This window comes from Pan paniscus, chromosome 15 (assembly GCF_029289425.2).
Source record: "Pan paniscus chromosome 15, NHGRI_mPanPan1-v2.0_pri, whole genome shotgun sequence".
Lineage (NCBI taxonomy): Eukaryota > Metazoa > Chordata > Mammalia > Primates > Hominidae > Pan > Pan paniscus.
The window spans coordinates 60,413,414-60,438,751 of NC_073264.2; the positions used below are offsets into that span (position 1 = coordinate 60,413,414).

At 39.1% G+C, this 25,338-nt stretch overlaps 1 protein-coding gene across 4 annotated transcripts in view; it reads left to right on the top strand.

Moving 5' to 3' along the window:
• The window catches only part of DAAM1 (dishevelled associated activator of morphogenesis 1), a 183,006-nt gene that overhangs the window by 90,647 nt on the left and 67,021 nt on the right, over positions 1–25,338 (top strand). For all 4 annotated transcript variants that reach the window (XM_003831651.5, XM_003831652.5, XM_055097645.2 and 1 more), the window contains exon 3: positions 12,113–12,202. In XM_003831651.5, coding sequence (XP_003831699.1) covers positions 12,113–12,202 — 90 coding nt within the window. The remainder of the gene's footprint in view (positions 1–12,112; positions 12,203–25,338) is intronic.

Genomic DNA, 25,338 nt, shown 5'->3' on the forward strand with positions numbered 1-25,338 from the left:
AATTCACCTCTTGTAATTGTACAGTTTGAGTTTTAATAAATGTTTATAGTTGTTAACCATCACCGCCATAGTTTATAACACTTCCAGCATCCCATCTCCCCTTGTGCCCATTTGCAGTCATCCCTGCCCTTGCCTCTAGGCCCCAGACAATCATCCACTTTCTGCCTCTGTAGATCTACTTTTTCTAAGAAATTCATATTAAGAGATACTATTGAGATGCAGTGATACTAATTGCTTTATTTTTCATGAATGCTTCCTTTAGTATTTAATTACCAAAATGAAAAATCTCCTGAAATGTTACCTTGAAGTAATTTGAAGAATGATTTTCAAATTGTTTTGTATCCATTATTTTTTCCTTCTCCCATCAACTTTGCTTTCATTGCCCTTCTTGCCCAGCAGCCTATCTAAATGAATATGCATAGTTAGAAGAGACAAGGCAAAAACAATCCAGCTGTTTTGTAACTAAAGAAATACTGTGTGTTATCCAGAAGTAGGGTCTGTGAGAGGGACTGGAGATTCAAACATAGAAGCTAAAACTAAAACCGTACAGTTTCCAGAAGAAACCATACAATTTTTTTTTTACCTGTAAGTTGTAGAATTTCTTAGAGAAGATTTACAATCATTAACTATATTTTAAAAACTGATAAATTAGACTTCATTAAAATTTTAAAAAACACGTGGTGATCAAAATATTAACAAAATGAGAAGGCAAGCCACAGGCTAGGAGAAATATTCTTAATATATACCTCTGGCAAAGGACATGTTTCCAGGATATATAAAGAATTACTTTAAATCAGTAAAAATAAGACAGGTAACTCAATAAAAATGGGCAAAAGATTTGAACAGACATTTCACAAAAGAACATGTATGAATGGCCAGTAAACATGTGAAAAGTTATATTTAGCACCAGTTGTCATTAGGAAAACGTAAACTAAAACTGCATTGAGATCGTACTTAACAGAAACTAGAAGAGCTAAAATTTAAAAAAACAGCACCAAGTGTTGATGAGAATGTGGAGTAACTGGAACTGCCGTGTATTGCTGACATGAGTATAAGATGGTACCACTAGATTCTAAGGTGTTAAGTGTTACTTCAATGTATACCTTTGCCAAACTCAAAAACTGTATACCTAACATCTGTACATTTCACTGTATGTGCATTTCACCTCAAATAATAGGCTTTAATCTTTGAAATGCATTGGGCATGTGCCATGGCCCATGCCTGTAATCTCAGCACTTTGGGAGGCTGAGGCTGGAGGATGGCTTGAGCACAGGAGGTCAAGGTTACAGTGAGCTATGATCACACCACTGCACTCCAGCCTGGATGACAGAGAGAGACCCTATCTCTAAACAATAAAATAATCAAATAATCCTCACTATATCTTGAAATATCCCTTCCCTTCCTCCCTCCCAGCTTCCCCATCTTCTCTACTTTCTGCACACCTTCCTTTTTTTTTTTTTTTTTTTTTTTTTTTTTATTTCTGCTATGTCAGACTGCTTTTAAGTACTGGCAACTAATGCAAAGATGAATAGAACAAATTGAGTTCGCGTCTTTTGGGAACGAGTTCACAATGAGAGTCAGACATACCAATAACATATAGCAATGTGATAAATTCCACAAAGTACAGAGGAGCTACTCATCCCCAGAAAGGCAGGATAGGCTACCTGGAGGGAATAGCTGATGCCTTGTAAAAGCTTGTATGAATAGGATTGCCTCTTAGACATGGTGGGCCCTTGGAAAAGGGGAACAGCATGTGCAAACTTTCAGAAGTTGGCAACTTGTGATCAGAGGTAATAGTTTTAAGTGCTATCATTTTTTCTAAGAAAAAGGGCGTGAGTTACTGTTATTGTTTTCATTTTCTCTCCTCCTCTCCCCTTTCCCTCTGTTCCCTGTTTCCTATTAGCCCTTCAGAATGCAAATATAACCTGTCACCTTCCCCTCACCAGACATTTCCTGCAGGATGAGTTCTTCTTACTGTCTGTCCCAAGACAGATTTCTCTGCAAGAGTTGACAGTCGACTTGCAAACCAAAACATACCCGCTATGGAACGTTCACCTCTAGGGAATAACGTTAGATCTTCCACCCTCAGGGGGTTGCCTCAGGACTTTCATCTACCAGGAGAACATATCAAAAGTATGCCGGCTTGGCCACTTTTACAACTTATTTCTGCTCAGAAAGGCACCAACTCAACTGTTGAGTAGATAAGACACCAGGCTAGCAGGGGGACCCCTTGCCCTTGCTCACTACCCCCTTACCTTATAAAGATGTCTGTTTTCTGCTCCAAAGGTGAAGTGGCATATTTAAAGGCAGGACGCTTTGTGCCCCTTCCCCAAGCTAGCTTTGGAGTAAATTCACTTGCCTTGTATCAGACCTCACTCTTGTTAATTGGACTTTGCATGCAGTGAGCAATTAACCTGCTTTTTGGATACACTAGAAGGTGCTGCTGTTGGAGGAGGAGGAAGAGGAGGAGGAGGAAGAGGGGAGGTGGGAAGGTCAGCAAAAGCCATGTCATGAAGGGACCTTTACCTGCTAAGGAATTTGGACTTTATCTTGGAAAGAATGGGAACCTGTAAAGCTTTCTATCACCTTGTCTTCCTAACTAGATTATAAATTCCTTGAAATCAGGATCTGTTATTCATCTTTGTATTCTTTATAATGTCTGGCCCTGGTCCTGGAATGGGTAGGACAGTGAGTAAGTGTTGATTGATCTTGTAAGGCTGTGATAGTTTCTTAGAGTCCTGCCTGCTTGATTCAGCCATATTATGAAATCAAAATGAGTCAGAGCAGAGATACTTTTGGAATGGAGGGGTAGGGATCTTATTATTATTATACCCTGGTCATTGTGCCTAGGCTCTCCCAGTTATTATCGAATTTAATCTGTGTAACTCTCCTCACTCAGAATCCACTAATCCAGATTGCTCATAGGATAAAGAATTAAGTTCACAGTGGCTTTCAAGGCTGCTGTTCATTGTCTGCAGTGCTTTCTACCTCTTTACTTCTTATGTACCTCTAAGCTCTGTATATTTCCTGGGGAAAGCCTTCACTGTCCCACCTTTCAGAACTCAACTTAGTGTGTAACATGTTCCCTCATAATGAAATTTTCCGTAAAAAACCCTCATTGCTTCCCTGATTGTTCATTGTGTTGATCATTCTTGAGTTAGTGTGACTATTTGATTTCCCCTCCATCTGCATGAGGATTGAGCTCCATGATAGCTTTTTGAACCCTGTGCCTATCACAATGCCTGGAATTTAATAGATAGATATTCAACAACATTTTTTTGATAGATGACTATCAGGAATATATGACTATTCTGTCTTCAGATGAAGAAATTGAAGTTCAGAGGCTGAGTCACTTGTGCAAGGTTACATAAGCCATAAAGCCAGATGTGGAACTCAGGGATATCTGATCACAAACCCCACTCTTTTTGCTAAGAGACACTCAGTAGATGGATGCATTTTGATGTTTGTATCAGTGTCGTGATTTTGCCTACCTGTGTTGACAGAATGAACAGTGTGGTGGTTAAGAACACGGGCTGTGTAACCAGACAGTCTAGACTCGAGTTCTTCTTCCACTGTTTACCAGCTTTGTTGCCTTGAGCAAGCTACTTAATCCTCTCTGACTCAGTTTTCTAGAAAACAGTATAATAATATGACCTACTTTATAGGATTGTTGTAAGGATACAGTATATTCATCAATATAAAACACTACTATTAAGAACATAGAAAGTGCTCAATAATTGTTAGCTATTATTATTAGTAGTACCCATTTATTCCTTTCCATTTTCTTACTGTAATCCAAAATCATATGCAGAGACCCTACAGTAATTTTTTTTTGCTCAATGAAAATTATCTTCCTGCATGAAATACCTGCCCCTAATTCCTAGTTCATATGTGTTCTTTCAGTTCAGAATTGGTCATTTCTGCATCTCAGCAGAAGCAGAAGTTATCTACCTGTGACAGCAAAACATATTAAAACCCTTTGCTTTGAATTTCTAGGTTTTAGGAATCACATGTTTCTTCACACCTCTGCTCAGTTAACAAAAACTGTGCTGTAGTGGAGTAAAGGATGCACTCTTAATAGTACAGTTCTCTCTCACACAAACCAAACATTACCCCCAAAACTAAGCAAGTTACTATTGAACTGTTTGAATAATTGACCTGATTGTTGAGAAGTGATTTATGTCACCATTATTTTCCCATTCATCAATAGTTAAGTGCAGGTATGAATAACAGGAAATTAAAAAGGAAGAAAAATAATTACTTCACATATATAATAGCTGTATGCCAAAATTCTAACATTTTAAACATGTTCCCTCATAATGGAATTTTCTGTAAAAAATCCCTCATTGCTTCTCTGGTTGTTCATTGTGTTGAAATTCTTAATAGCTAGTTTTTGTGGTTAGGGAGTAATACTGTCTGTGTGTGTTTTCGTGACGTAACTGTTTACCTTGCCGTTGAAAGTAGCAATTGATTTGTGTTTAAATGATGAAATAACAACAGTACAGTTGCCACCTCTGTGTCAGGCATTACTGCATGCTTAGTTGATTTGCCAATCCTCACAACAGCCTTGCAAGAGAAATGATGTACCTCTCCTGGAGATGAGGATATAGAGGCTTAAAAAGATCATGAACTTCCCAAAGGAACTAGCATATTTTAGGCCATGACTAGGCACTGGAGGTGTGGGTGTTAACAAGATACTGTGTAAGGTGATAACTAGAAGCAAGCCTGGCAAACTCAGTTGGGATTATAAATGGAAGACATCAAAGACAGGCCGATGAGTGGAGAATTAATTTTGCAGGCAATGTGGAACTAATAAAGTTTTTTGAACTGGGAGCTCAAAACAGCACAGGTGCTCCATTTTTAAGGCAGTGGTTCTAAAATGTGGTCTTAGGACCAGCAGCAACACCTGGGAACTTACTGAAAATGCAGTGTCTTGTTACCTTTTCCTCCCTGTTCAATCCTAAATGCTGGATGATAAGTGATTTAAGGAACTTTCCTGGTGATTCTGATGCTTGCTCATGTTTGAGAACCACTTCTTTAGGAGAAATCGGGCCATGTTCAGCAGAATTGGAAAGACAAAGAGGAACACTGGGAGGCTATAGCCAGAAGCCAAGGAGAGGTTATTAGGACATAAGTGTTCGTGGTTTCAGTGAGAATGAAAGGGAAAATCAAAGGGGAAAAAAATGAGGTTTTTCAGGGAAGAAATAACAGGACTTGATGACTAAATAGAGGTGGGAATATAAGATGTGAAGTCAGTATCCTAAGCCTACATGTCCATGAGTATTATAGAACTGCAGATATATGCAAGAGCCATTCAGAGGGGGACTTTTAAAATATTCCTTGGAGATCTAAATCTTACTGTGTTTAATTTACATATTTTATTGAAGTGGCTAAAATGTCAGATGTAGAATTTCAGAATCTGATGGCAAGGAAGCTCATTTAGATACAAGAGAAGGTTGAAACCCAATCCAAGGAAAACAGTAAAATGATCCTGGAGTTGAAAGATGAAATAACCATTTTTAAGAAAGAACCAAACTGAACTTCTGGAAATAAAAAAATCACTACAGGAATTTCAAAATACAATTGGAAGCATTAACAACAGAATAGACCAAATTGAGGAAGGAACCTCAGAGCTTGAATACCATTCCTTTGAAGTAACACAGGCAGACAAAAATAAAGAATGAAAGAATGTAAAAAAAGAATGAAACTTCAAAAATATGGGATTATGTGAATGCCTGTATTTATTGGCATTTCAGAAAGAAAAGAGAGATCAAGCAACTTGGAAAATATATTTGAGGATGTAGTCAACAAAAATTTCCTCAGTCTCACTAGAGGGGTTGACGTGCAAATTCAAGAAATTCAGAGAACTCCTATGAGAAACTATGCAGAGTAACCATCCCTAAGACACATAGTCATCAGATTCTCCAAGGTCAATGAAAAAGAAAAATCTTAAAGGCAGCTAGAGAGAAGGGGAAGGTCACTTACAAAGGAAACCCCATCAAGCTAACAGTGGACCTTTCGGCAGAAACCTTATAAGCCAGAAGAGATTGAGGGACTATTTTCAATATCCTTAAAGAAAAGAAATTCCAACCAAGAATTTCATATCCTGCCAAACTAAGCTTCATAAAGTGAAGGAGAAACAAAATCGTTTTCAGACAAGCAAATGCTAAGGGAACTTGTTGCAATTAGACCTGCGTTACAAGATCTACTAAAGGGAGTGCTAAATATGGAAATGAAAGAACAATACCTGCCATGATAATGAAGTCTACATATGAACATACAATCAAGTCTACATAACAACCAGCTAACGGCACAATGAAAGGATCAAATCCTCACATATTAATATGGATTCTAAATGTAAACAGGCTAAATGTCCCGCTCAAAAGGCATGGAGTAGCAATTTGGATAAAGAAGCAAGACCCACTGTCTGCTGCCTTCAAGAGACCCATCTCACAAGTAATGGTGCTGATAGGCTCAAAGTAAAAGAAGTGTCAGGAAAGTGGAAAACAAAAAAGAACATGGGTTGCTATTCTTGTATCTGATAAAACAGATTTTAAACCAACAATGATCAAAAAGGACAAAGAAAGGCATCGCATAATGATAAAGGGCCCAAGCCAACAAGAAGACTTAACTATCCTAAATATATACATACCCAATATTGGAGCACCCAGATTCATAAAACAGGATTTTAGAGACCTACAAGAGATTTAGAGAACCAAACAGTGATACTGGGGGACTTCAACACCCTACCAACAGTGTTAAACAGATTATTGAGGCAGAAAACTAACAGAGATATTCTAGACTTAAACTCAATGCTTGGCCAATTGGACCTAATAGACATCTACAGAACACTCCATCCAACAACAATAGAATATATATTTTGCTCATCTCACATGGCACATACTCTAAGATCAACCACATATTCAGCCATAAAACAAATCTCAGCAAATTCAGAAAAATCAAAATCATACCAATCACACTCTTTGACCACAGTGGAATAAAAATGGAAATCAATACCAAGAAGATCTATCAAAACCATAAAAATCACATGGAAGTTAAACAACCTGCTCCTGAAAGACTTTTGGGTAAAGAATGAAATTAAGGCAAAAGTATAAAAAATTTTTTAAAAATCCTTGAAATTAATGACGACAAAGACAAAATATACCAGAATTTTTGGGACATAGCTAAAGCAGGGTTAAGAAGAAAGTCTGTTGTGCTAAACACCTACATCAAAAAGTTAGATCTCAAATTAACCTAATGATGCACCTACAGGAACTAGAAAAACAAGAGCAAGTCAACTCCAAAGCTAGCAGAAGAAAAGAAATAACCAAAATCAGAGCTAAACTGAATGAAATTGAGATGTGAAAATTCATACAAAAAGTCAGCAAACCAAAAATTTAATCTTTCTTGGAAAGATTAAACAAGATTTATAGACTGCTAGCTAGATTAATAAGGGAAAAAGCAGAGAAAATCTAAATAAACACAGTCAGAAATGACAAAGGTAACATTACAACTGACCCCACGGAAACAAACAAAAAAATCCTTAGAGACTGTTACGAACACATCTGTGCACGCAAACGAGGTGTTTAAGAAATGGATACATTCCCAGAAACACACAGCCTCCTAAGTTTGAACCAGGAAGAAATTTAAGTCACGAACAGACCAATAATGAGTTCTGAAATTAAATCAGTAATACAAAAAAATACCTACCAACTAGAAAAAAGCCCTGGACTAGATAGATTCACAGCTGAATTCTACCAGATATATGAAGAAGAGCTAGTACCAATCCTACTGAAATTATTCCAAAAATTCAAGGAGAAGGGACTCCTCCCTAACTCTCTAAAACCAGCATCACCCTGATACCAAAGACTGGCAGAGACACAAGAAAAAGAAAACTTCAGGCTAATATCTCTGATGAAGATAGATGCAAGAATCCTCAGCAAAGTACTAGCTAACCAAATCCAGCAGCACATCAAAAAGTTAATTCACCACAATCAAGTAGGCTTTATTCCTGATATGCAAAGTTGGTTTAACATATGCCAATCAATAAACGTGATTCACCACATAAACAGAATAATAAAAACCTTGTGATCATCTCTATAGATGCAGAAGAGGCCTTTGATAAAATTCAGCATCCCTTCATGTTAAAAAAAATCCTCAACAAATTAGGCATCAAAGGAACATACCTCAAAATAGCAAGAGCCATCTATGACAAACGCACAGCCAGCATCATACTGAATGGACAAAAGCTGGAAGCCTTCCCTTTGAGAACTAGAATAAGACAAGTATGCCCATTCTCACCACTTCTATGCAACGTGGTACTGGAATTGCTAGCCAGAGCAAATAAGCAAGAGAAAGAAATAAAAAGCTTCAAAATAAGAGAGGAAGTCAAACTGTGTCTCTTTATGATGTGTTTCTATACCTAGAAAACCCCATAGACTCTGCCAGAAGGTTTCTAGAACTGATAAACAACTTCAGTACAGTTACAGGATGCAAAACCAATGTGGAAAAATCAGTAGCATTTTTATACACCAATAACATTCAAGTTCAGACCTACATAAAGAACAAAATTCCACTTACAATAGCTTCAAAAAGAATAAAATACCTAGGAATATGCTTATCAAAGAAGTGAAAGATCTCTACAATGAGAATTACACTGCAGAAAGAAATCAGAGGCAACATAAACAAATGGAAAAACATTCCCTGCTCATGGATAGGAAGAATCAATATTGTTAAAATGACCATACTGCCCAAAGCAATTTACAGAGTCAATGCTATTCCTGTCAAACTGCCAATGTCATTTTTCACAGAATTAGAAAAAAGTAACCTAAAATTCATATAGAACCAAAAAGGAGCACGGACCATCAAAGCAATCCTAAGCAAAAAGAACAAAGCCGGGGGCATCACACCAACCAACTTCAAACTATACAGCAAGGCTACAAAAACCAAAACATCATGGTACTGGTATAAAAACAGACACATAAACCAATGGAACAGCATGGAGAACCCAGAAATGAAGCCACACACCTACAACCACCTGATCTCTAACAAAGTTGACAATAACAAACAGTAAAGAAAGGATATCCTATTCAATAAATGGTGGTAGGATAACTGTCTAGCCATAGGCAGAAGATTGAAATTGGACCCCTTTCTTTCACACAAGCAAAAATTAACTCAAGATAGATTGAAGACTTAACTGTAAGACCTAAAACAATGAAAACCCTAGAGGAAAACCTAGGAAATACCATTCTGCACATCAGCTTTGGCGAAGAATTTCTGACTAAGTCTCTAAAAGAAATGGGAACAAAAACAAAAATTGACAAGTGGGACCTGATTAAACAGTTTCTCCACAGCAAAAGACTGTCAAGAGAGTAAATAGACACCCTGCAGAATCAGAGAAAATATTTGCAAAGTGTGCATCTGACAAAGGTCTAATATCCAGAATCTACAAGAAATCAGCAAGCAAAAAACAACCCAATGAAAAAATGGGCAAAAGACATTAAGAGACACTTCTGAAAAGAAGGCATGCATGCAACCAATATGAAAAAATGCTAATCACTGTACTACTCTGTTTTCATACTACTGCAAAGAACTACCTGAGACTGGGCAATTTACTAAGAAAAGAGGTTTAATTGACTCACAGTTCTGCAGGCTTAACAGGAAGCATGACTGGGAGGCCTCAGGAAACTTACAATCATGGCAGAAGGGGAAGCAAGCACATTTTCCTATGATAGCAGGAGAGAGAGAGAGAGCGCGAAGGGGGCAGTACCACACACTGTTGTTGTTTTTGTTTGTTTGTTGTTGTTTTTGTTTTTGAGATGAAGCCTTGCTCTGTCACCCAGGCTGGAGTGCAGTGGCACGATCTCGGCTCACTGCAACCTCCACCTCCAGGTTCAAGCGATTCTCCTTCCTCAGCCTCCTGAGTAGCTGGGACTACAGGCGTGTGCCACCACACCCAGCTAATCTTTTGTATTTTTAGTAGAGACAGGGTTTCACCATGTTGTCCAGGCTGGTCTTGATCTCCTGACCTCGTGATCTGCCCGCCTCGGCCTCCTAAAGTGCTGGGATTACAGGCATGAGCCACCACACCCGGCCCAACCACACACTTTTAAACCATCAGATCTAATAGGAACTCACTCGCTCATCACAAAAACAGTGAGAGGGAATCCACCCCCATAATCCAATAACCTCCCACCAGGCCCCTCCCCTGACACATGGGGATTACAGTTTGACATGAGATTTGGGTGGGGTTGCAGAGCCCAATCACATCAATTACTAATTATTAGAGAAATGCAAATCAAAACCACAATGAGATATCATACCATCAGAATGGCTATTATTTAAAAGTCAAAGAACAACAGATGCTAGTGAGGTTACAGAGAAGAGGGAACAGTTATACACTGTTGGTAAGAATGCAAATTAGTTCAGCTACTGTGGAAAGCAGTGTGAAGATTTCTTGAAGAATTTAAAATAGAACTAGCATTTGACCCAACAAAATCCCACTATTGGGTATATATACAAAGCAAAATAAATTGTTCTCCCAAAAAGACATATGCACTTGTATGTTCATTGCAGCACTATTCACAATAGCAAAGACATGGAATCAACCAAGATGTTCATCAACAGTGGACTGGATCAACAAAATGTGATATATATATATATATATATATATATATATATATGTAATGGAATGCTATGCAATCATAAAAGGAACAAGATCATGTCCCTTGCAGCAACACATATGCCGCTGGAGACCAGCATCCTTAGTGAACCAGCCCAGAACAGAAAACGAAATATCGCATGTTCTCACTTATAAGTAAGAGCTAAACTTTGAAGACACGTGGACACAAAGATGGGGAAAATAGAACCTGGGGACTTGAATAGGGAAGGTGGTGGGGGTGTTGGCAGGAATGCTACCTTTCAGGTACTGTGCTCACTACCTTGGTGATGGGATCATTTGTACACAAAGCCTCAGTGACGTGCGAGTTACCTATGTAACAAACCTGCACATGTACCCCTGAACATAAAGTAAAAGTAGAAAAAAAATAAAAGACTGTGAATTAAGTTCTTGTTAAACACCAATAACTTTTTTCTAAGCTCTTTATATTCATGATTCCATTATGGTTATCCATTAGTTATTAACATTTATAAATTACCTTCCTTTAGGGTTCAGTCTAAGCAGTACACCACTATAAAGTTAACATTTCCAAACACTGATCTGAAAGGCTAAACATCTGGACTCTGGAGTTCAACAGTTCTAAGCTTAAAACATGACTCCACTATTTGCTAGGTGTGCAGTCTTGAATAACTGATGTGGCCAATCTTCAGCCTAAATTTTTGCAAGCTATATCAGTGTGGATGTAGTAATGAGTAGACCACTTGGGGTTGTTGTGAGAAGTACAGTAAATGAGAACATGCCTGCACATAATGTACTGAGTAAATATCAGTTAGTGTTTATGCAATGAGGGAGTCACTGCCTTGCCCAAAACTTCATTGCCTCAATTCATTCAAGAAAATAACCTCCTTACTCTGGCATTTAAAGCTTTCCGCTATTCACTCCCTACCTCTCCAGCCTTTAAACTGATGATCCTTTGCAGAAACCCAGTGCTTCCTGTAAGCTGACCATTGTCCCACATACACACTGTCTGTCACCACACTCGGCCTTTGTCTGTTTCTCCCCTCCTCATATCCAAGTTCTTCAGGGCCCAGCCTGTTAGTGTTTGTGAAGCCATCCCCAGCAAATCCTCATCTTTAACATGACCAATATTTCTAAATTCCTGAAGTTTGACAGCTTTTGCTGCTCAATGGACCATACTCAGCAGTAGACAGTAGCTCAGGATAATTCTGTCTGTGCTTGGTCCACTCTCCCCTGACCTTTGTGACTGTAGAGCTGTGCCTCATCCCTCTTGCTGTGCCCCATGCCTAGCCCCCTGCCAGGCACATGCTTTCTTCGTGATGGAAAAACATACCTAACTTAGCTTCTTGATCTTTTTCAAGTTCATTTAAATATGTGTTCGTGTTTTTGTTTTTTTCTTCCTTGATGATACTGATAACGTTCTCTACAGGAATAATGTTTATCCTATGAAACACTAATTATTTTCTTTCTTCTCAGGATGAACTGGACCTCACAGACAAACACAGAGAAGCCATGTTTGCACTTCCAGCTGAGAAAAAATGGCAAATATACTGTAGCAAGAAAAAGGTAAGATTTTCATTGTGATTATGGTTAACTGGAAAATAATCATTGATTCCATTTGCTCTTCCATTTCACCACTAGAATTGGACAGCTCTTTGTAATATGAAAACCAGATTGAATGTGTTATGTTGTGGCTGTGGTGCTACATGTAGCCAGTGTCAATTCTCTGGATGTTGTTTTTGTCAGTACTTCATTGGGCTCTTTTCCACCTGTAACCATCATTCATAATCATGTGTAACTGAGACCCAAAATAACGTTTGCTTACACAAGACAAATTCCCCCCAACCCTGCTCTTTACATAGCAGTCTGTATACAGGTGGTCTAGAACCAGGTTTGGGGTCACAGCCCTCTAAAACCACCTTCTGACAACTTTCCATTTCATCATCTCTCTGGTGTAGCCCCATCCCATGCACCAAGGTGACTCTCCAGCCCCTTCATGTTCCAAACCAACGATGGAAGAAAGGAAAGGAAGCACAGGCTCCTCCACTCCCACTTTGAGGGACACATTCCTGGAGTTACATGGCTGACTCTCTCTCGTATCCCACTGCTGGTTGCATGGCCACATCCACTGAAAGGACTAAAGTCTTTATTCTGGGCAGTCACTTCCCATTTAAGATCTAGGGGTTCTATTACCTCAAGAGATGGGGAGAATGGATATAAGGGACAGTGAAACACCAAAGCTCTTCTTATTCCCTAGTATCTGTGGCACCAGGCATCACTCCATGGTGACTGTATCTCCTGAAACAGAGTGCACTCTGCCAACTTTTAAACCCTGTAGCAGATTCTGAGGATATCCCTACACCCATTTTGGGGACTAATTCTGTTCATGGCCACCTTTTGCCACTTTCTCTTCTGTTCCAACAGAGATTTAAACCAGAATGGGGTAGTGGGAAGGTCAAGGCTAGCACCTAGCTCTCCATCAGGCAGTGGACACTTTGATGACTCACTCTTGACCCAGGGAAACAGGAACAAACTATACAATAATCCAATATTTTTTCAAGACACCACTGTCAGGGAAGCCTTTTACTAGGTGAAACCAATATGCAGCTTGGGACCTCCATTGGCCCATGTGGCGTCTCTCAGCACATCTGCCCCCCTTTGCTATCTTGTGTAATTGCCCTGTGCCACTCTCCTGGGAGCATCTTACATTACTCAATAAAGGGACTCTTTCTAGCAGTGAGCCTATGTGAGTGGCTCTCCACCTGACTTTATGCCTCTGATGAAGAGGTACCATGTCTTATCCATCTTTGTAACTCCAGCATCTGATACTTTGAAATGAATGCATGATGACTAAATCACTGCATTGTCATTAGTGTTACACTGAATACTGTCAAAAAATTTAAAGCACATTAATTTTCCAGCTGGGCAATTGTAATTGGTAGAACTATGTGTCAGATTCAGTTCTGGTGGCCTTTTCTGAGAAATGTGGTCAGCCTTAACCCCTCAGTATGATCTCTGAGCCTCTGTCAGATTATTTCCAAACTAAAGCCTTAGGAGTTCTTAATCCAGTAGTAACCAGTAAAATGTCATTGTGAAATAAATGTCTTCCTCTCCTCTTCTGCTATTTCTCTTTGTATACATTGAACCAACTAGAAAACCTCTTTTTTATTGAACTGATTGTCATGGCTCAAGAAACAAATATAATACACTGAGAAGGAATTTTAAAATGGAATAAAATGTGCTCAGTTCTGAAACTGGTATTATATAGCCTTTGGAAACAAGGAAACTTTTCGCACTGCCATCTTAAAAATCTGCTGCTAGAACCGAGAAAGAGAAATCCTCAAGTTGCGGGTATACACAGAAGACTTTGTCTATTTTGGCTCATCCTAGTGTAGATTCTTTCTGAAAATAAGGAAACAATACAAAGGAGGGATTGAGAATGTTCACTAGAGGAAAGAAAAGGGCAGGAAAATAGGAGCAGCTTACTGAAGGGAAAGTTTTCTTCTTTCCCAGATTTTATTACACCCTTGACAGCAATAGAAAGTTAATCATGGAAACTACTGCCCCTTAGATTAGAAAAGGCAAACCCTGGAGAATAGTAATGACCTCGGGCTTGCAGCTGCTGCTCATTTTTCAATTTCCACACCTATCGAATCCCCTTGAAAACCTCATCTCAAGTGTGCATGATGGGGGGTTTGCTTCTTGTAGGAGGATGGATATGGATGTGGTCACTGGCCTCAGAATCCCACTTTTTGACAGCTAGGCCTTTCTTATTAGTACCTGGCTGGATTGCACAGACCTTTGAGAATGCACTTCTCCTACTAGCTTCATTCCAACAGCTTGGCTTCCTTATATGACTTAGCAATCAGTGGGAAAGCCATTTTGACTCTTTAGGGAATCCCATGGGTTCTAGATTTGCCTCACTTTAAAATGGATGGTAGCATTGCTTCACCAAAGATTTTAATTTGAGCTTCTAACACTGTTAAAACTCTACTGTGCCTTTGGTCTGAAACTGAATTTTTGGGCACTGCAATAAATTGGGAAATACACAATGAATATGAGAACACGAAAACTGAACCAGGAGGAGGATATTATGTTTACCTCTCTTCAGAGAATGTAATTTCTTGAAGGACAGGTTGCCCATTCTCAGAATAGAGCCCCATAGTGGCCATCGTTAATATTAAGAACAGATTATTTTCCTTGGAACATCTCTCGCCTAGCCTTTTCAAATCAGGCTTATCACCAGCAAGCCAAGCCACATCCATTTCTCAGGCTGGAGGAAAGCTACACTCCCAGGGCTCTGTCACATTTCCCGTCTCTCAAGATTAGAATACAGGGCATTACAGACATTCTCACACATAGTAAAGTCATAGAGTAAGGGGCCACTGAAGCCAACCGAAACAGATGGCGTGAGTTGGTGAAAAGCAAACTTTCCATGTAAAAATGAACAGAAGTTGTGAAGGCCAATGAGCCTGGGACCTACAGACAGGGCCAAGCTTGGCTCAGCCCGGTGTCTGTTTCCCTGTCCAACAGCGACTTGAGTCCCGGCAGCAGCTATCTGCTTATCAAGCTCAGTGTTCATTTATGAAACTTCTCTATCTATATCTCTGGTTGAAAACCTATTTCCAGAGCCAAAATCAAAGCAGAAAATATTTCTCAGGCTAAAACGATTCAAAAGAAGTTAATTGGAATTTTGTCTAATTGAGTAATCTTGGGGGAGCATAAGAGATGGATGTTGAGGCCTTGTTGAAAGTCCAAACAAATCTAAAACTTACCGGACTGGTTGGTCATCCTTGCTTTGTCATAGACAGCAATCCACTGTCATTTTTTTTTTTTTTAACTTTCATGAAAGGTCCAAAAAGGGTTCTGTTAGTTGTGATGGGGTATTTTCAAATAGGAAATGTTTGTGGTTCTTATCTTTAAAGGTAATTCCCTTTTTTAGTTCCAATCACAACATACTCTTTTGTTTAAATGAGGTTTTTCCCAGTCTCTAGCCAGAAACTGCATCTGTTAACAATCTCTTGGATTTTAAACTGAAGCTTTTTAAACAATGAACCATCTGACCACAAAAAGGCATCTGGCCATGCTGTATTTGCTTATTGTTAACATGATTTTTAAATCCTGGGAACAGTAAGGAGTAAGTCTTCAGAGAGGAGAAAATAAAGTGGGTGTATACATGTATTATGCTGACAGCAATCTTATCAGCACAGGAAGAAATCATCTTTAATTGCTGTTCTGCTCAGAAGCAAATGTACAAGTTGTATCACTTAACCAGTCCTTATTAGTATCCAGAAAAATACTTGTACCCCTTCTTGGGCTTCAGAGTTTGCCAAGTAAGTAAATGGGAATATAGACACTGCTAGCTGTGATGACAGCAGATATTTGAGGCAAAGATCAGGATTTGATGATTGTGCCTAATTTTTCCTGCTTTGTTTCTGATCTCTAAAGCCAAGGCTTAAGTAAATGGTATTAGATTGTTCATATTACATTTCTGTATGTGTTGAGGTCTACTTTGGGGAAGGTGAATTTTTACTCTGCTGCTGAGTGTGTTTGATTCTAACTTAATTAAATCATTCAGTAATCTTGCCTGTCATGGCTGCAGCTCAGCTATCATGATTTCTGCAAACTGTTGATCTGGTGCTAGGTACATACTGAAGACATCTAAGGAAAGTGGCTGGAAGTTCAGCTAGTACTTTTCATTTATTCCTTAATTTGGTTTGTATACCCTGATTGGATCAATTCCTGACTCTTCCACACAAAAAGAAATTCGTCCACCACACGTACAAAAAGATTAAAGTTGTATTGTGTGTGGCCATTGGGATGCAGTTCTTTCAGTTCCTGGAGAGCTGAAGCCCTCCTGTGTTTCCAGTGCTGGAGAGGCAGTAGCTTGATCAAAACATAGATTTACACAGATTTAAAGAAACACGTGTTAAAGTAGTGGAATTAAAGTCAAAAGAAACCATCCATTTTCTACACAAAGTAGCTGGAAAAGGAGGAGACGAGACGAGATGAGACATCGGTCTTCTAGTTCTTCCCAATATCTTTGTGAGAAAAGGGGTAAACTGGGAAGGGAAGCAGTGGCTGGGCACTGGGCCTGAAGATGTGAGAGGGAAGAGAAGTTAGATGTCTTCTTTCTTTTACTGTGGTTGATTAAATATACAGTAAAGTGAGCATTGGATTTCCAGGGACCCACTTTGCTAGGTGTTAAGATTTGGGAGAGGGAACCAGTAAAAGTAAAAAAACTAGACTTCAGTGACAGTATTACTAGACTTCTTCAGAAGTACCTGGTTTAGTCTTCTGCAATTGAGTTTTCAACTCCAGTGATGGGTTCAAACTGGCATTTCTGCTCTTATGTGATAAGAGCTTACAGAAAGTGGCAGAAGTAGCAATGATTAGAAAGAAATTTGTCTGCCTTTCCTCCCTACCTCTCTAAAGGCTATATAAGGGAAGCACAGTAGCTGCAGGACAACCAGCTTTCTAGACTCTGCAGGCTCTGAAATTATCTGTCTTATCTACATAGTCCCTGGCATTGAGAGATGAGGATTTGTGTATAAGCCCAGATTGAAACAGTAAGAAATAACAAGCTTGGAGTATCTGGTGTTTCACTCACCAAAGCAATGCAGTTGGTGAAGGGCAAGGCAAGTTAGTGTGTGATTTGTTTGATGTGTATTGAGTATCTTCTCTGGGGCAGAGAAAACTAGACAGAGAATCTAGACTCTTGGTTAGATTCTGAGGATTAAAAAAATAAGCCAAATTTCTTGGAGTGGATGGTCCTGGTAGGAGAAGCAGATAGAATCAAATAGTAATCAAATGTTGTCATAAGCTCCATAAAAGGGTAAGCAGACAGGCTCTGGGGCACAGAGGAAGGAGAAACCAACCTCTAGGAGTGTGTGTGTTTGACTGAGACAACCATTCTTTTACCACTTTGACCCACCATTGGTTACAGCAGTGAGAGTTGATGTTGTGCTTTGATCCCGTGATCTAGAAACTGGCTCCTTTTTCAACATTTGAGCTGTGTTCACATGCACTGTACACTTTCCTCTTTGATTTCTATTTTGTTTCTGTCCCTTTTGCCATTGCTTAAAAGGTCAAGTTTGGACGATTGACCAAATCTAATCTTTACTAAACACAATTTGTAGAGCCTGTTAGGAAATCTGTAAAAGGCTTGAACTTTTGAACAATGAAGTCAGTGCAGGGGAAGACTAAAATAATTGAGGCTTGTTTAGTCTGAGAAAGAGAGAGTAAGATGGAAACTCCAACACTGGCTGATGTCCAGTGGATATGCTCCAGTGAAACTGTATTACTGGTCAAAATATTACCAAATGCCAGTTGGTCAACAGGAGCTGCCCCAAGCCCTCCCAGTAAAAACCACCCTGCCAATCTGGCCCTTCTCCCAAGGGCCCACCATTCTTCCCCCATGATTCTAGGACTGAAGGGCTAACTCCTGGCATGGCACAGCCAGGAACTTTGCTGCCCTGTTCCCACATTGCATCACTGGTTCTTATTCATGGATGCCCTTGTTATACTGGTTGACCAACATTTTGAACATTGACCTGCAGATGTTTACCAAAGCCATTTGGTAACGTGTGTCCAGAGCTTGGAACATTCCTGTTCCAGAAAGTGATAAGAGATGCAGAAGAGGAATTATGTGCGAGAATGTTTTTGGCAATGTTGTCTCTAAAAGCCAATGACTGTAAACAACTTAGAGGAGGATAGCTACACTATAGCCATAGTCACACTATGTATGCAGACAGCAGAGCATTTTGCAGCCAGTGAAAAGTCATGTTTCTAAAGAAATTTTAATGACATGGGAATCTGCTCAGTATGTAATGGCAAGATTTTTAAAAAGATACAGTATGGTTTTGCTTTCCGTGGTTTCACTTATCTGCAGTCAACTGAGATCCAAAAATAAGTGACTACAGGACAATAAGATATTTTGACAAAGAGAGAGACCGCACTCACATAACTTATATTACAGTCTATTGTCATTATTGTTCTCTTTTATTATTACTGTTGATAATCTCTTACTGTGCCTAATTTATAAATTAAATTTTATCATAGGTATGTATGTATGGAAAAACAGCATATATAGGGTTCAGCACTATCCAATCTGAAGTTTCAGGCATCTACTGGGGGTCTTAGAATGTATCCTCCATAGATAAGGGAGGACTGCTGTGTAAAACTTTGTAATTAGTATAATCAAATATCTGCCAAAGTGTATATAAAGAGGTAGGTGGACAGAAAAATAATTGTGAGCTTGGATTGTGGATGATTCCAAATTTTATGAAGCATGTTATTCTCCCTCTTACCTTAAAATAGTTTTTTCTGGTTGCAAAAAATAAAATTGTTCTGTTTAAAAATTGATGCAATGTATTTTATATTAGGTTTTAGCCAGAGAAGTGGGACCACTGGGACATGGTCTGTTTCTCTGTCTCAATGATTGTGGTTCAGCTTAGCCAACTTGAACCTTACAAAGCCACCACATATTTCCATTAAAATTAGGAGGAAAAAATAAATATTTAAAATGCAGCCAGTGCTTGTGTTGTCAAGACAATGTTGGCATATTTTTTCTTTGTCCAGCTCAATCTCTCTCTCTCATTGTCTCTCACTTTTTACTCTTCCCCAGAGGGAGTAAAATAAAGATTAATCCATAAACCACCTAGTTTTTTTTAGCACCGTTTACCTGTTTAGGCAATGACTCTGAAAACATAGTGGCCCTGATGAGATGCCCTCGGTTTTCTGCCCAGAAACCCACTGAGGGCATGTTTCTCATTGTCCTTGCATTCCTAAATGCTATAATCTCAAAGCTAGTGATCCATTTCCTTTCTTTATTTCCTTTTTATTGCAAAAAAGTCAGCACTATTAAAATGAACACCAAATTTTAGATTTGAAGTGTGAAATACTGTTCATTCAAAGATTCTCTGCCTCTGACAGTCAAATCAATGTTAGGTTATAGTCTAACAAAAGGCAATTGGTTTTTGAATATTTATTTGCCTCCTCTTCCTCTAATTCCTTTGTTTAATGATACCAGTGTTGGGTATTATTTTTGTTTTCCTGTCAGCTTTACCACTTGGGTCATTCCAGCTGTGTCCCTACAACCACCCCTGCCTTGTGTATCCAGAATGGTCTTGTGCTCACAGTGTGCATTTTCATAAATGTTCCTTCTCAGTAGATGCCCATTCTCCTTAACGAGGCAGCAGTAAGTAAATGTACTCATAGGTTGAACCAAAACATTAGCTGTCTTTTCTCTTTGGTGCTTGGAGAATTGAATAAATCTGCAATATTGTGGACAAACTTTTGGAGCCATCTGTTGGGGTATAACATTCTGGTTCTGTAGAGTCCTCCTTAGGGATGGATCTTCTCCAAAAGCCTTTCAATCTAGGTATCTGCATGTAGCTTTCCTGAATTACGTTTGTTCCTCATAATTGTTCCAAACTATAGTATGATGTATGTGTAATACAATTTTTTCTAAGATAAATAGAAGCCAAATAAATACTTTGCATAGTTAAAAGCCATCTAAAAGGTAATCTTAGAAGGGAGGATACCATTTACTAGTTGTATGACCTGGGGCATGTTAGCCTTTCTAATTTCTCGCTCCTCTGTAAAATGAGATTAACTTTATGGGGTTTTAGTGAAAATTAAATGTAATAATATGGTTTAGTACTTATCAGAGAGCTTGGAGGCATGGTAACATTAGCTGTTGTCATAGTCAATGGTAACAATGGTGACTATGCTTGTAATAGTATGAACTGAGTTTCTGCTTGTTCACCCATATGCTGACCTGGGATTAATCTCCATTTTCTTGAGTGATGTTGATGTCTGGTTTTCTCAGAATAATAGTGATAATTTCAAAAGTGTTGAACTGCAGGATATTTCAGAGGCAGAAATACTAAGTTAGGAGGTTCTATTATAGATAAGGGAAGAGACTGAGAAAGTCACTATGCTCAGCACCAGAAGCTGGTAAAAGGAGGACTTATTTGGCAAAAGTTCTAGGGCAGTGGTGAACAAAATGCAGTCTGTTGGCTTCTGGGTGGGACCCTGGACCTGATTTCCAGAATTAAGGAACACCCTTAATTTATATTTGGGAAGTCTCTGGTCCAGAGAAAGTCAGCCTGCACCGCACTTTTTTTCCTCTTAGCCACGTGCCCTCCACAGTGCTTCAGCATGCTACTGACCAGGTGTAGCCCATGGAGGAGCTCACACAAGTGGGTTTGCTTGGCAAGCAGTTGTTAACACCAACTGAAGTCAAGTCTGGAAAAGTGGGTATGTGTGAGTTTAGCCACTTTTTAAATAAAAATTAAATTCCTACTCTGCTGCCTAGAAAAGGTAGGTGGTTGATGAATATCTTAAGTTTTGAAATAAGAGTATTTTTTGATGAAAACATTGCTGCTGCTGTTGTTTGCAATGGGGGAAAATCCCTTTATAGGACCCAACACAAAGAGAATTCATTAAGTAAGCCAATTTTTACAAATAAGTAAGTTATTAGGTTGGAGTGAGCCAGATTTACAAATGCCCTGTTAAGCCACAAAATTTGCTCAAAGTTGCAGCATTGTAATTCAATAGAGCATTCTAGCTGTGTTATTTCTGAAGTGAACAAAACTTCAGTGATGGAAAGATAATAAAATAACGTTTCAGCACATTTGCAGATAATGTTATTATTAGAAGTCTTAAACCTAATTACCAGAGCAATCATTCTAGGTTCCAATAAGTTGACACTCTCAAAATTTCTAAAAGAAAAAACTAACCTCTGATAACTTTCCTCTCAAGTCATGAGGTAAACTGTTGCTTTCTGTTTGATTAATTTTTATTGTGAAAACGTTAAATATACAAAAAAGTACAGAATATAATAAATACCCATATTTAACAAATGCTAATAACATTTTACCATATTCACCTCAGATTTTTTTAAAAAAAGAAATAAAACATAAATATAGTTGAAGCCCAAAGGTGACTGCTCTTCTGAAAGTGGTTTGTGTTTCTCTCTTTTACTTACCCATATATTTATAGCCTAACTCCGTGCGCATTTATTCCTAAACGATATATACTGTTTCTCCATTTTAACTGGTTTATAGTATTGCATTTTATGAACATGCCACAGTTTATTTTTATCCCCATTAGACCATGCTTATTTTCAGTTTTTCTTACTATTTAAAAAATATTGTGATGAACATGTTTGTGCATATGTTCAAGAGTTTATCTAGAATAGACACCTAGACATGTAGTTATTGAGTTGTTTGATATGAACATTTTCACCTTTAACTGCTCTTCAAAGTGGTTATAATAACTTATACCTGCAGTGAATTAGTTGTCAACCATGTGAAGATACTGTCTGAGGGAAGGAAACTAATATCTCATTGCTCGATCAATCATTTTATGAATGTTTAAATGTTTCCAGCATAAGAAACTGTCATTAAAGTTTTTCAGTTTTTTCCCATATGTCTCACAAATCAAATTGATGTAAAAATTACTGTAATATAAAGTGCTCATTAAAAACAAAAACTCAAGGTTTAGAAAATGAAAAGTATTCTATTCAAATACATACAAAGCCATACAAAAGTACAAAATATTAGAAGTATATTGAGGTCTAGATGAGTGAACCCTACACAGAGCAAACCAAATAAACATTGAACGAATTGTTCATATCATTCAAATGAACAATTTGCTCAATATTTATTTGGTTTGCTCTGTGTACAGTTCACTCTTCCTTTCATCTAGACCTGTTTGCACCCTGATTTCCAGACCAGGCAAATTGTGTTTCCATCTTTAGCAAGCTCTTGACTGATATTTGCCATCACTGAACACAGGAAGTTCCTCTGAGGCATTTGCCACTTCCCTGGTTGGTGACTAAAGTGCAGGTGCAGAATCAGCACATCTGCACAAGCGAGCAGATGGACTGTTGCTGAGGCTCACGCAATCAGCCCCTTCTTCCTCTAGCCAAAGCAACTTTATCTCGAGCATTTCTTTATAAAAATTTTGAGACTCTCTCCTCTTCCTCGATTCCTTTGGATATTCAGAAGTTGAGAGGTCTAACTTGCTGTCTATCCCCCATTCCTAAATTTTGAGCTCGTTTCTACAGACAAGTCAATTTATGGATTTGGGGTTTGTTGATTCCTTAGCCTGAAAATACTTTGTTCTTCACAGAATTGTAAAAGCAGTGAAAAATGTGTGTGCTTTTTGGATACCATCTCTCCTTGTGCTTTCTAATACATGTTGAGTATCCCATATCTGAAACTTTAAAATCGAAAACTTTTAAAGAGAGTGCCAACATGACTCTCAAAAGAAATGCTTATTGGAGCATTTTGGATTTTAGATTTTCAGATTTTTGGATTAGGAAAGATGAACAGGTAGATATACTGCAAATATTCCAAAATCTGAAAGAAGAAAATCCAAAATTTGAAACAATTCCGGAATATCCAAGCACTTTAGTTAACCCAAACTTGCATTTCTTTAGTGAGTAACACCCTTTTACTGAAGGTCTTGCACTCCCTGTAACTGGGGAACACCGGGCTGGAAGAGAGTAGAAGAGAATGTCCTTGTGTTTGTGTTCACTTGTAATCCAACAATAACAAAAATAAGTTAGCAATATACAGCTGAGAAAAAGTAAGACAGATTGGTTGGACAACCCAATTAATGGGGAGTCATGGGGAGCATGAAGGTAGTGTGTCCTGTGGAGCTCTCTTTTTCCCTCTCAAGTGGGGGTTAGAGAAGCAACTCCCTCAGCATTCACTCAGGGCTTCTCACTCACGCCTGCATTGGTGCTGCACCATGGGAAGAATGCTCCTGTCTTGGCTCCAATCCCTGGAGGAGACTTGGAACATAAGCTCTGAATGGCAGTCCTGGAGGACAGTGGTTCTCGACTCCCACAGAACAGCAATCTTTGGCCCCCAAGTTATTCTTTATTTTTTATTTTTTTATTTTTGAGATGGAGTCTCACTCTGTCACCCACACTGGAGTGCAATGGCGCAATTTCAGCTCACTGGAAACTCCGCCTTCCGGGTTCATGTAATTCTCCTGCCTCAGCCTCCCAAGTAGGTGGGATTACAGGTGTCCATCACCACGGCTGGCTAATTTTTGTATTTTTAGTAGAGATGGGGTTTCACCATGTTGGTCAGGCTGGTCTCGAAGTCCTGACCTCAGGTGATCTACCCGCCTTGGCCTCCCAAAGTGCTAGGATTACAGGCATGAGCCACCGTGCCCAGCCAGCCTCTAAGTTATTCTTAAGCAGGTTCCTTTTAACAGCTCTGGTGCAAGTCAAATTTGGCTGTGTGTCAGTTGCCAAGGTAGGAGTCCGTGACTATCTTTGAGCCCTCCGTGGTTGTCACAGAATGTTTATCAACAGTGCTATGGTGGAACCAAGATTCTAAATGTGACTGTGCGAGGCCCTTTGAACCCCTTGCCTGTGTGTGTTAAGGAACAAGGGCATAGCTCCATTTCATTTCCAAAATCTGCAAATGCAGAATTTCACTAGGCATGAAAATGGACTCCTATAGTGTCCTGTGAAACTCAGAGTGAGTTTCTTTGCAGATCCTGAGCAAATAGTTTCAGTAATCTGAGTAAATAGTCTCTGATGTGTATCTCACGTCTGAGAATCCATAAGTAGCTATTCATTCTGGTTACCACCACCCCAGTGGTCCCCCGAGGGACATACAACACAGTAGTTGTGCTAGACTGATGCATACCTTTTGTTACAGCATTCCTTAGAACTGTGGCTTCCTGCCCTGGTTAGCGATGGAGTACTAATAACCTCAAGCAAAACTGGCATAAAGGTTTATTTTGATTGCTAGCTCTGAACAATTGGGGGTGGATGCCTGGAGCACTTTGGGAAGCATTCAGAGGTTATGAATGATCTCAATAAGAAATAGGGCCAGGTGTGATGGCTAACGCCTGTAATCCCCGCACTTTGGGGGGCCGAGGTGGGTGGATCATTTGAGGTCAGGAGTTCGAAACCAGCCTGGGACCCAACATGGCGAAACCCCATCTCTACTAAAAATACAAAAATTAGCTGGGCATGGTGGCGTGTGCCTGTAATCCCAGCTACTCGAGAGGTTGAGGCACAAGAATTGCTTGAACCCAGGAGGCGGAGGTTGCAGTGAGCCAAAATTGCATGACTGTACTCCAGCCTAAGTGACAGAGTGAAACTATGTCTCAAAAATAAAATAAATAAAATAAAATAAAATAAATAACAGCATCTGCCGTGACACATGATGGAGAATGTGGCTTATGTGGGAAATATTTGTTATCCCTGTCCTTGAAAGCTCCTCTTACCACTAGATTATAGTCAGATTCAAGTACCATATTCCATGCTGTCTTTCCTTTGAGCTTCTCTCTGGTTCTTGGCTGACTCTCCAAATGGTATGGCCCATACTTTCACAGAAAGACTGCCCCAAGACTGCCTGACTTCACCAACTCCAACTCCAGAAGATAGGATTATGAAAGACATCAATATGGAAAGAAGTGGCCCCTTTAGAAGCTATATCAAAGAGGAACAAAAAACACGTTTCCTGTGTCTTTCCTGTATATATTTTTTCACTAATAGCTCCAGCACACCTAGTACTATTGAATCATTCCATTCTTTGCGCATTTCAGAATTTCTCCTCTTTGTAGAGTAGGGAGAAGCTTTGAGCTTCTAGTATGTTAGAATGTGCCACTAATAATTTGGGATTCTCAAAATTCCTTACACTTTAGGAACCTGGTAACTTGTG